Below are 13,242 nucleotides of genomic sequence, written 5' to 3'. Positions count from 1 at the left end.
CAAATAATTATTTCTAAATGAAGCTTAATTATCAGCTTATGAAACAAAGCCACTGTAAAAGTGCTTTTCATGAAGTTACAATATTATGGGGGAAAAAAATCAGTCCAAATATTTTGTTGCAAAAAAAGTCAACAAAGTTGGTCAAATCCAAGAAAAAAAATCTGAACAAGCATGAACTACTTTTTAAAAATAAAAATCATTCTTTGTAAGTAGGTGTCTTTATACTTTGTCTTATTAATATAAAAAGCATTTTTGTCTGTTTTAGAAAATACCATCAAATATTCCCAGAAAAGACTTTATTTCATCAGCTTCATCATCAGGATGATACCTACTGGGGGGAAAAGCAAATGTAAAAGTAACTATTTTTATAACACAAATTTATAATAAATAATATACTAAAATATTAAATGGATAAACTTGAAGATTGCTGAGAGGTAATTTATCAAATGAACTTCAATATGCATAATCTTATAGGAAGTCTGGGGGAAATTAGAGTTCATGAACTATTAAAGGTAGAGACAAGTATATTAGATAGATATTTCTTTAGACATTTTGGAAAGTAGTGTCATTTAATCACAGTCAACAGGTCTCCAAACCTTGACTATTCAAGAGGGAGAGGGAAACTGCTAAAGGTAACCATAAAAATGATCAGCAGTAGGGACACTGATTAGATTTAACCTGACTTCTTCTTTGAACCTGTAGAACTATAACAGAACTTGGTGGCTGAAATACAACTAGAACATTAGAAAAATTAACTGATCTCATTTCTCAAGTGACCTCATATTTCATATTATCAACATATTATATTCAAATAAGTAAAAAAGTTTATTAATGTAATACACTGTTTTAATTACTAGCATCAAATACATAGGTTCTCAAAAATTGAGATATTTGACATTTTGAATTATCTTAAGGAGCTTAGCTTACCAGAGGTCTAAAATTCTTACATTTTTAAGTAAATAAAACATGTAGGTTCTGATCTTTAAAATGAACCAAGGGAAAAGGAATGCTGAAATTCTTTGTAGAAAGCTTTCACTTGTATAGTCTTAAAATATTTTTAAAGAGTTCTTACCTGAAATCAGTCTCCTTTTTACATTCACTTCTAATAAAGCAATCCACTTTCTTATTAAAATTTGAAGAGTTTGATATTTTTTCAGAGCGAGTAAAGCATAGCTTTTCAATCTCTGGTGACAGACTTTGTTGTTCTCTTTCTTGGAAATGGACCTATATTTTGAGGTTAAAAAAGTCAGCAACCATTGAAGGTTTAACTATTCAGGCAGTATTTAAAAGAAAAAAGAGAGAAGTGTTTCTTCTTATAATACTTGCATTTCCAGATTGTTGAGGCAATTGTGTCATGGAGGATGCACCAAACTTGGACATAGCAGAATTTGATAAATAAATATCTGGCTCCTCATGTGATGAAACAAAACTAAAAATCAAAATGAATTACTTGATCAAATATGGCAAATAAAAGAAACAAACCATTCTAATTTAGATCAACAGCAATTCTTTGGAAAATATGATGAGTTCATCATATTTATCACCCATACAATTGATGCTATTTCTTAGACTCATGGTGAAGTTGGTGTATCTCCTTTCTTTTTGACAAAAAAGCAATTTATATATTCCAAATTAAATGCGAATACTACTTTTAAAGGCCTACAGAAACAATCATTCAGCAGTTTTCATTAGAATTGCATCTTATGCTTAATCATCTGTCGTCAAGCAGTCCATAAATCTTCTCTAAATCCCATTTGCTTAACTTTTAGTATCCTTTCCCTATTCTGGTCTCACTGTAGACAGGCATCTCTAGTTATCTTCTCATGTGTAACTGTATATTAGTGTTCATCTTTAATCTTTTATATTAAATTCATTCATTAAAAAACATTTATGATTCACTACCATATGCCAGATATTGTACTAGGAGCTAAGTATAAGTAGTAAACAAATCTTTAGGAGGTTATCATCTATAAAGGTGCAGACAAACAAACAGTAAACATAATTACAGATCCTGAAGTGATATGAAGGAAACAAACTGAGTAATAATATAGTAGATAACAGTGTGGAGCACAAACCCACTTTAAAAAAAAGACGGTCATGGGTGCCGCTCTGAGGAGGTGACAATTTAAGCTAACACAGGCTAAAGTGTGACAGTCATGCAAGGAGCCATAAATAGTAGATGGTGTAGGGAAGAATCACACATATTGCTCGGACAGAATCTTTTTACCTCTTATAGCAAGGAATGGCAAGGAATTAAAACAGTAAGAAGATTATGAAAGGAAGAGCATGTGTCTCCTTTTCATCACAGACCCTCAGCTCTCACAGGCCTTCCCAGCAGCAACTTCTGGAACCAGTTTCTCAGAGGTGTCTTGATAGAACTCCATTTTAAACCCACCTATTTTCTGTTGGTCACTTTTAAACTCTTCCAAAATTACTTGTACTTTTCTACAGTTGTGGTGCACAACACTGTTCATATGTCTTGTTACTTTCCTACTGTGATTTGCCTACTTTCTTTACACCCATGGCTTTGTTTCACTGTGATGCTTCTGATCTGTTTACTCTGTATGACTTAAGAGTTAGAACCAATGAATGGAAATGATAAAAAGACAAATTTTAAAAGCTAGTGAATGACCTGAGAAATCCAAACATGAAACGAGTACTGTAGAATGAATAAGCTCCTGGTCACCGGAACTGTCTTGGTGGAAACAGCATCATTACTTGCCAGTAATGTTGGATGGTTATTCAAGGACCCAGTGGAGGGGAGACTAAATGACATTTAATTCCCTTCAACTCTGGAATTCTATGAAATCTATGATTCTGTCATGTTGATACTAATGTTCAGTAAAATGATTAAATAATAGCAAAAATATCATATGACACTTACAAACTTAAAAAAAATTTTCAAGTAGGAGAAATAACTCTTTAGTAGAAAACTAAACCCTGAATAAAAAGTTACCAACATTTCTTCTCTGTGGGAAAGTTTTGGCTCTGGCTATAACTTCTCTCCCTTAAGTTCTAATCAGGTGCAACATACAAATGCATTTTACATTACAAAGATACTTTATGTTGAACATTTCTAATATTATTTTTTCAAATGTCTCATATGCTCTACATCCTTAAATAATATTTATGTCTAACCACTTGTCATTTATGCTTCCCTGTTCCTTTACTGCAATAGTCTATCAATTTCTAAATGTACTCTTTGTTATCTATGAAACGACTCAAAAATCCAATTCTATCTCAGTTTCTATCACCTCTGTCCCAGCTGAGGCCTTATCATGGCCTGCCTTTCTCACTGGCCACTACGCTCCTGGTGATCCCACCCTCTACAATTCATTCTACATATCACTGCTGCAATGGTATTTTTCTGATTGAATTATATAACCGTAATAGTTATAAGCTTAAATAGCCTTATATAGCTTAAATATCCTGGATGATTCTTCACTGCCTACTATGGAGATCAGAACCCAGAGCCAACTAGGCTACAATGGGTCTATAAGCATTATTATTATTTTTTAGATAACGGGTGCTGCAGATACTTAAAAAAATTAGTTGTCAAAATTTAAATGTCAGGAGATGTCACATAAATTTTAGATTCTTAGCTTTTTTGAAAAATCAGAAAATCTGACAACACTAGACTTACAGTTCTTGCACTGCAACACCTGGTTAACTCTGAGCAGTGGTTATTCCATTTATAGGGGGCACTCTGCAGTTAACCTTGGCCCATCAGATCTGGAAGCAGTTTGAGTTTGTGAACCCTGACCTACTGGATACAGCACAGGTATCTAAATATGGCATTCATGGCCCCTCACAGACCTCAGCAATCTCAGCCTTAATTCTGTGGCAACATAGACCCATTTTACTGACCCTTGAGCACCAGATGCCTTTTCAAACCTTATCCCTTTACATACACTCTTCTACCTGGAATGCATACAGTTCAGTCGCTCAGTTGTAACTGATTCTTTGTGACCCCATGGACTGTAGCATGCCAGGCCTCCCTGTCCATCACCAACTCCAGGAGTTTACTCAAACTCATGTTCACTGAGTCGGTCATGCCATCCAACAATCTCATCCCCTGTCATCCCCTTCTCCTCCAGCCTTCAATTTTTCCCAGCATCACGGTTTTTTCCAACGAGTCAGTTCTTTGCATCAGGTGGCCAAAGGATTGGAGTTTCAGCCTCAGCATCAGTCCTTCCAATGAATATTCAGACTGACCTCCTTTAGGATGGACTGGTTGGATCTCCTTGTAGTCCCAGGGACTCTCAACAGCCTTCTCCAACACCACAGTTCAAAAGCATCAATTCTTCAGCGCTCAGCCTTCTTTATGGTCCAACTATCACACCCATACATGACTACTGGAAAAACCGTAGCTTTGACTAGATAGACATTTGTTGGCAAAGTAATATCTCTGCTTTTTAATATGCTGTCTAGGTTGGTCATAGCTTTTCTTCCAAGAAGCAAGCGTCTTTTAATTTTATGGCTGCAATCACCATCTGCAGTGATTTTGGAGCCCAAAAAAATAGTCTGTCACTGTTTCCATCATTTCCCCATCTATTTGCTATGAAGTAATGGGACCAGATGCCATGATCTTAGTTTTCTGAATGTTGAGCTTTAAGCCAACTTTTTCACTCTCCTCTTTCACTTTCATCAAGAGGCTCTTTAGTTCTTCACTTTCTGCCATAAGGGTGGTGTCATCTGCATATTTGAGGTTATTGATATTTCTCCCAGCAATCCTGATTCCAGTGTGTGCTTCACCCAGCCCAGCGTTTCTCATGATGTACTCTGCATATAAGTTATATAAGCAGGGTGACAATATTCAGCCTTTCCTGATTTGGAACCAGTCTGTTGTTCCATGTCCAGTTCTAACTGTTGGTTCTTGACCTGCATACAGATTTCTCAGGAGGCAGGCCAGGTGGTCTGGTATTCCCATCTCTCCCAGAATTTTCCAGTTTGTTGTGATCCCAACAGTGAAAGACTTTGGCATAGTCAATAAAGCAGAAGTAGATGTTTTTCTGGAACTCTCTTGCTTTCTTGTTGATCCAATGGATGTTGGCAATTTGATCTCTGGTTCCTCTGCCTTTTCTAAATCCAGCTTGAAATTCTGGAAGTTCATGGTTCACATACTATTGAAGCCTCACTTGGAGAATTTTGAGCATTACTTTGCAAGTGTGTGAGATGAGTGCAATTGTGTGGTAGTTTGAACATTCTTTGGCATTACCCTTCTTTGGGATTGGAATGAAAACTGACATTTTCCAGTCCTGTGGCCACTGCTGAGTTTTCCAAATTTACTGGCATATTGAGTGCAGCACTTTCACAGCATCATGTGTTAGGATTTGAAATAGCTCAACTGGAATCCCATCACCTCCACTACCTTTGTTCGTAGTGATGCTTCCTAAGGCCCACTTGACTTCGCATTCCAGGATGTCTGGCTCTAGGTGAGTGATCACACCATTGTGGTTATCTGGGTCATGAAGATCTTTTTTGTATAGTTCTTCTGTGTATTCTTGCCGTCTCTTCTTAATATCTTCTGCTTCTGTTAGGTCCCTACCATTTCTGTCCTTTATTGTATCCATCTTTGCATGAATTGTTCCCTTGGTATCTCGAATTTTCTTGAAGAGATCTCTAGTCTTTCCCATTTTGTTATTTTTCTCTAATTCTCTGCACTGATCACTGAGGAAGGCTTTGTTATCTCTCCTTGCTATTCTTTGGAACTCTGCATTCAAAGGGGTATAGCTTTCCTTTGCTCCTTTGCCTTTCACTTCTCTTCTTTTTTCAGCTATTAGTCTTCTCTTTTGTACCTGTTAAACTCGGTTTTGTTTTTGTAATGTTTATTTATTTTTGGCTGTGTCTGATCTTAGATGCAACACACAGGATCTTTGGGATCTACGTTGCAGCAGGGAAGATCCTTCCATTACGGCATGCGGGCTCAGAAGCTGCAGTGCGTTGAGCTTAGCTGCCCGGCGGCATGTTGGATCTTAGTTCCCTAACTAGAGATCGAACCTGTGTTCCTTACACTGGAAGGCAGATTCTTAACCACTGAACCACCAGGGAAGTTCATCTCCCTGTCAAACTCTTATTCAGTTTTCACATCTTGTGAAAAGGGAAGATTCCTCACCTCAGCCCCCGAGACCATGATTCAGTAAGCCTAGCATGGGGGCCCAGGAATGTGCATTTTTAATGTGTTCCCCTAGGAGTTGGACATAACTGAGCGACTAAGTGCATGTGTGCACGTGCGCGCACACACACACAGACACAGACACACACACACACACACACACACGGTAGTTTTGATTTGTATGATCTGACAAGAGGACTTTGAGAAAAACTGCTCTAAGATTAAGAGAGCTTAGCTTGGCTGATACCCTACTGCTTCTCTGCCATCTAATGACATGATCCTCCTCTCTACTTACATGTCATGAAAATATAAAGTCATAAGTATTTGAAACCAAAGTTCTAAAACTTGCCTCTTTGACGTTTCTCTTTGGAATTGGCCTTTTGATTCTTGGAACGGTAGCTTACTTTCCCCAGTACTTGAACTCAAAGTGTTTCCAAATCCTAGGTAAAGAGATAACATTTTGAGATAAAATACCAGGAAACAGATGAATAAAGCTTTTCACAAGTTCTACAAGGACTCTCTCCAAACAGATATGATCTGGTTAAAATGAATGAAAAATTCTCAACAATTAAATTTACTGTGCATATTTAAAACAAAAGAGTGAAGCTAATGGAGTAAAACTACATAACACATAGGTTAGTTTATTAGTCACTATATTAAAAGGCCCCCAAACCACTTTTATTCATTCATAAGCCAAGTAAATGATCAAGTCGAAGTTATTCAATATTTTCAGTGATCTGCAAGGGGCTGATTTCCTGCTGTCAGCCATCCTGGGACAGAGTCTCTCCAACTCGCTATCTTGTCTTCTACTTACCAAGGTTTTCACTTCTCTGTTTTACTGAAATAGGCTGAATTTGCCAGTATCTCAAAGGCCTAATTCCATTATTTTTGGATTGTATATGATTTAAACACAATATCTAATACAGGAGAAACTAATCTTTTCCTCTTAATTATTTATACCTGAAAAGTCAATTCAGGTATTATTTCTGGTAGAAATAATATTTTTATGTTGTTTACTAGCATATAAAAATATTTTAAAAAATAGAATATTTTAAAATATAGCAATTGTTTACATGTCCATCCTAAACTCCCTAACTATTGCCTCCCCCATCCTCCTCCCTGCCCCTGCCAACCCCAGCAACCAGCAAGGACCTACTGTATAGCACATGGAACTCTGCTCAGTGTTATGTGGCATGCATAGGACGGGAGTTTGGGGGAGAATGGATACATGTATGCGTATGGCCGAGTCCCTTCACTGTTCACCTGAAACTATTACAACATTGTTAATCAGCTATACCCCAATGCAAAATAAAAAGTTCAAAAAAAAAAGGAACATTTTTGTCTTTCAAAAACATTACCAGACCATGTGAAATCTTAAAATGGAGAGCAGGATAGTCTCTTTTATGAGGGAAAATTTAATAAATCTGAATTTGAATACAGCCTTTAACAAGAGAAGGGACAACAGAATAGAAAAAGCTCATTTGCTATATCATCATTATGGAATAACCTTGACCTCTGTCCTAGGGATAGGAAATGTTATTTGTGAGAGGGCCACATTTTTAGTTTTGCTAAAAATTATAATCTGAATAAATCAAAGCTAATTAAGTACATGCACCAAAAAGGCAAATAAAATTAGTTTCGAAAACTTGACTGAAAAACATTCGAGGAATTTCTTATGAATTATTTCATTCTAAAATACATACATTTCAAATAAAATACATACAATACATATATACAAAAATACATACAAATGAAATATATTTCATGCTATTTACCTGATGGTTTTGTCTTCTCAGTTTCAGCTGAAAAGCTAGTAATTTCTATTAAGTTTTCATCATCAAAGTCATCCCAAACTTCATTTCCCAGTTCAAAGTTCACTTTCAAAACTTCTGAAAATGAGAAATTACTTTTAATCACATCTGTCAAATTCTGGTTTCCAGATGCATTAAGATTTCTGTTAAACAGAATTGTTTGAGGGACTTTTTCACTTGAAGTTGTAGAATAGGTCCATCGAGAAAAATCTGTCATGTGTTTATATAAGTAAGTATAGGTACTTTTAAAACCATAAGCATCATTATGTATTGACATATGAAACACATCTTTCAACTGTTAATACTAACAGGGGTCTTTAGTAGTAGTTTTCTAAAGCACTGGGGTCAAGCACTATTGAGTACTGTAGTCAACCAATTTTATTTACTACATTACATGTAGTGATTGATTGCTACACTAAATTTAATTTTCAAGGTATTTTTCTAGATAAAATTAATTTTCCCTCTTAATTCCTTCATAAGAATAATCTAAGACTGGATTGTAACAGCTTCTAAAATGGGCTTCCTCTCCCACCTCTCTTCCTTACAAGTAGTTAATTTTGAGTATTGCTATGAAAATATATCTTTGTTTTTCTCCTGCTAAAATATCCTCAGTGTTATTCACTGTATATAACCAGGGTTTAGAGCCAGACTACCCATTGTATCCATTGTATGTAGCCTGGGTTAGAGTCAGACTACCCAGGTGAAAATTCCACCTCTCTGATTTACTGTTGGGATGATTTTAGACAAGTAATTTAAACTCTGAGCCTAGTTTTCTCTTCTGCAGAAATGGGATAATAATAGCATGTAACACGTATGATTATTATGGAAACTAAATGTCTTTACCTGTGCAGTTTCCATAGTAGTGTGTTAATAGTCAAGAATTTGCTTCTCCAAAAAATTTTGTGCATATATATGTATTTATTATATGTAAAGGATGTGTGATTGCAGTCATGAAATGAAAAGACGCTTGCTCTTTAGAAGGAAAGTTATGACCAACCTAGACGGCATATTGAAAAGCAGAGACATTACTTTGCCAACAAAGGTCCGTCTAGTCAAGGCTATGGTTTTTCCAGTAGTCATGTATGGATGTGAGAGTTGGACCATAAAGAAAGCTGAGCACCAAAGAATTGATGCTTCTGAACTGTGGCGTTGGAGAAGACTCTTGAGAGTCCCTTGGACTGCAAGGAGATCCAACGAGTCCATCCTAAAGGAGATCAGTCCTGGGTGTTCATTGGAGGGACCGATGTTGAAGCTGAAACTCCAATACTTTGGCCACCTGATGTGGAGAGCTGACAACGTGAAAAGACCCTGATGCTGGGAAAGACTGAGGGCAGGAGGAGAAGGGGATGAAAGAGGATGAGATGGTTGGATGGTATCACCGACACAATGGACATGGGTTTGGGTGGATTCCGGGAGTTGGTGATGGACAGGGAGGCCTGGTGTACTGTTGTTCATGAGGTCACAAAGAGTTGGACACGACTGAGCGACTGAACTGAACTGAACTGAACTGAAAGGATGTGTAGCACACAATTTACACATGATAATATACATAGCATGCTCAATTGTAAATTCCACACATCTAACTGATTATCACTGAATGTTTTCATTGAATTTTGCCAAACTCTTTTATCTGTATCAACATATGGTTGCAATTGATAAATGTAGTTCTCACATTCATTTGTCAATTCAAATGTTGGTTGATATTTTTGTTGATGTTAATAAAAGTTAGAGAAGGAAATGGCAACCCACTCCAGTATTCTTGCCTGGAAAATCCCATGGATGGAGAAGCCTGGTAGGCTACAGTCCATGGGGTTGCAAAGAGTCCGACATGACTGAGCGACTTCACTTTCTTTCTTTAATAAAAGTAAAACAAAAAAGACATGTTGGAACTTCACTCATTCAACCAAAGACTTAAGCAACTTCTTTGCTGAATTAGATAATAATTTTCCAATGCTGGAAGAATATTCTTTCAATTTTCCATGCTATCCACAATGTAAGGGCTACAGGCATGACACTGACAAATCTGCACTTTTAACATTTTCTCTGTCACTTTCTTAAGTATAAACAATAAGTCAAGCCATGATTTGTATTGTCTGCTGATTTCTATGATGTAAAGATTCCCACTATGACCGATTTCAAGCTACCAATGTGACACAACTGAATGCAAAGTTGGGAAGAAATGCACAATAGCACCTCTTTATGAAGTATTTCCATTGTACAGATACAAATATAGATGTAAATCTCATGTGTTAGTGTTAGTCACTCAGTCATGTCCGACTCTTTGTGACCCCATGGACTGCAGCACACTAGGTTCCCCTGTCCATGGAATTCTCCAGGCAAGCATACTGGAGTGGGTGGCCATTTCCTTCTCCAGGGTATCTTCCCATGCCAGGGATCGAACACGGTCCTCCTGCACTGCAGGCAGACTTTACTCACTGAGCCACCAGGAATACAGATAATAGTAAAATGTAGTAGAATAATGAGGAAATGGTTAGTTTTTAATATTTACAGTCTTAGTTTTTAATATAATTTATTTAATTGAAACTTTATATAATTAAACTTTAATAATGCCTGAAAGAATCCCCTTATACTCTCACAAGCCGGTATAAGCTCACTCCAGTAAAATTTTTCTTCACTTTAAATAACCTCTACACTATCTAAAACTTTCTTTATCCTTTTACTCTACCTCCAACTCCAGTTCACATTATTCTACTTTTGTACCTTGATAATACATACATATCTATGTTCTACAAAGAGAAGCAGGTACAAAGTACAATGGAAATATAGAGAAGAGGACCATCTGGCTAGATGGGCTGCTGCTGTTTAGTTGCTAAGTCATGTCCAACTCTTTTGCGACCCCATGGACTGTCACCCACCAGGCTCCTTTGTCCATGGGATTTCCTAAGCAAGAGTACTGAAGTGGGTTGCCTGCTATTTCCTTTTCCAGGGGATCTTTCTGACCCAGAGGGATTGAACCCAATTTTCCTGCTTGGCAAGCAGATTCTTTACTACCTGAGAAGCCCTGGCTTGATGGGGACTGGCAACTAAAGAAGGAAGAGACGTGAGCATATTTGTATGCTGGAAAGAAAGAGACCATAAGGAGAAGATATTGAAAATAAGGGCAAGAGAAGAGACATAGCTGGTCTCCAAAAGTTCCAGAGGAGGCAGAACTGGAAAAATTAAGATTACAGATGAAAGGATAAAATTTAAATAGAAGAAAAGGTAATTCTTTTTTTTAAAACAGTTAAGGATGAGTACAGAAACAGAGAAATATATAGCTGTGGGGTGGAAAGTTGAAAGAGTTCATATATTATAGGTTTGATTTTCAATTCTCCACTGATAACTAAAAGTCAATTTCATTTTATAGAAATGGTATTGCTTGGGAATCAAGAGATATGGAATCTATTTCTAGCCTTGCCATTAATTACATATGTGATTTTGGACAAGTCATTTAATCTCTTTGAGTCTTGGCTTTTTCACTGTAAAATGAGAAGTTGCACAAAGGTCCCTTACAATTTAAATTGTACAACTCAACATGCTTTCTCATATAATTTCTAAAATCTTTTCTTTTTCTCTTCTTGAACATGGAATACAGATGATAAAAAATGCCATGTTTTTCTTAAAACAGTCTTAAGAGCAATATTTGAATACATTTAAAATATGTTTTGCCACCAAAGACTAATGTGTAAAAAGTATAATGAATATACTCAATTACTATTAATAATAGTACCAGATACTATACTAAGAGCTTTACACACACTATCTCATTTAATCCTAAAATTCCTAAAATATAACCAGATGATGAAATTGAGACAAACTGGGTAAGTTTTGAAAAGTCATTCAACTACTAAATGAGATAGGATTTGAATCTAGACAGATTATTTCTATATCCTGCAAGTTTAATTACTATATTATACAACTTCTTTAAAAAAATGGGGGAGGCATTCAGTAGAAGATGGGTATAGTTATTATTTGGGTTTAAAGTATTTAGATGAGACTTTTGTATCATAATACAAATCACATTTGGAATGGCGGGTGGGAAAGAAATAAAAGTAGAAAAACTATGTAAAGACAACATGAAAGTAATCAGAGGGAAGGATAAACTCTGGTTTGGAGAAGGGCAGGGGATAGAGTAGCTATCCAAGGAGTAAGTTAGAGGGCTATAGGTTGAAGAGAGATAAAGATAAGAGGGCTAACAATCTTACACTTTCTATCCATGTTGTAATGACATTTTTCAGGCTTTCAACAAATTGGATAAATGCTCTGATATTCTAGATGAGGTCAGGGGATTTTTTTTTTTTTTTTTAATATTGGGTCTAATGAGTGCCACAGTGTCATAAGGGGTGGTGGGTACTCAAGTCCTTGCCTACTTCAGATCTTAAATTATGGCTAGTGACAGCAATAGAGTGAAAGAATGAAAGAAAGGGTGGCAATAGAAGTAAAAAACAATACACATATGAAATTGTTTTCAGAAAACCCCAAGCTTACCATTTCTATGTATAGGTACTTGAATAAACAACTTTATGGCCAGAATTATTTCTTACATGTTTTAACAGACTGGCTATTGGTACCATGATCCAAAGAAACGGTACTATTAATGGCATGGTAAGGACTAAGGAGGAACCAGGCCCAACACTGAAGAATTTATATGTGTTATTTCATTAATTTAATGACAGACACAGATATAAAGCAAATCTATATTACAAATGTTACAAATATCCCATAAACTCGGTTATAGTCTCACATTATCATAGAGACTGTAAAAATCATAGTTTTAAGATCTACAGAGATATTAAAGTCACTAAATTTTCTATTCCTTAATTTTAAAGATAAGATTAAGCTCAAAAGAGGTTAAATAATTTTACCAAGGTCATACAGCTATTTTGTAAAATGAAACTAATTTTATAAACAAAAAAATTATTTCAAATAATTCTAAAGACACATAAAAGTAATAGTTTGGCATTTTAATGCTTTAAATGTTCAAAGAACCCTTATATTCTGAGCTTTTCCTCATATGATCTTTTAAAATTAATTTATTTATTTTAATTGGAGGCTAATTACAATATTGTGACGGTTTTTTTTTTTTTTTAAGCTACACAATTTTATTCTTAAATGAAAGTACATCCCAGATATTGTTAATATTTGACTGTTGGAGTATGCAAATTGGGAACACTTCTGAGGTTTACGTAAAGCTGTGGTAAAAGCAGACCCTTTCAGCCTTATGATTGTATCTCACATATAAGAAAATTACATTGATGCTTTTAACCTGCCATGTACAATTTTTTAATGTATTGCCATTTAAAAAATCTGAGACAG

At 35.9% G+C, this 13,242-nt stretch overlaps 1 protein-coding gene across 1 annotated transcript in view; it reads right to left on the bottom strand.

Annotated features, from left to right (window-relative positions):
* Positions 1–214: 214 nt before the first annotated feature.
* HFM1 (helicase for meiosis 1) overlaps positions 215–13,242 on the bottom strand; it is a 207,072-nt gene continuing 194,044 nt past the window's right edge. The window contains exons 36-40 of the mRNA XM_043876338.1: positions 7,891–8,004; positions 6,465–6,555; positions 1,318–1,429; positions 1,073–1,224; positions 215–331 (exon numbers count right to left, since the gene is read on the bottom strand). Of these exons, the coding sequence (XP_043732273.1) occupies positions 262–331; positions 1,073–1,224; positions 1,318–1,429; positions 6,465–6,555; positions 7,891–8,004 (539 nt within the window). The 3' untranslated portion in view covers positions 215–261. The remainder of the gene's footprint in view (positions 332–1,072; positions 1,225–1,317; positions 1,430–6,464; positions 6,556–7,890; positions 8,005–13,242) is intronic.

This window comes from Cervus elaphus, chromosome 20 (assembly GCF_910594005.1).
Source record: "Cervus elaphus chromosome 20, mCerEla1.1, whole genome shotgun sequence".
Taxonomy (NCBI): Eukaryota; Metazoa; Chordata; class Mammalia; order Artiodactyla; family Cervidae; genus Cervus; species Cervus elaphus.
Note: the sequence above shows the minus strand (reverse complement) of the source record. Positions and strands in the feature narration are given on the sequence as shown.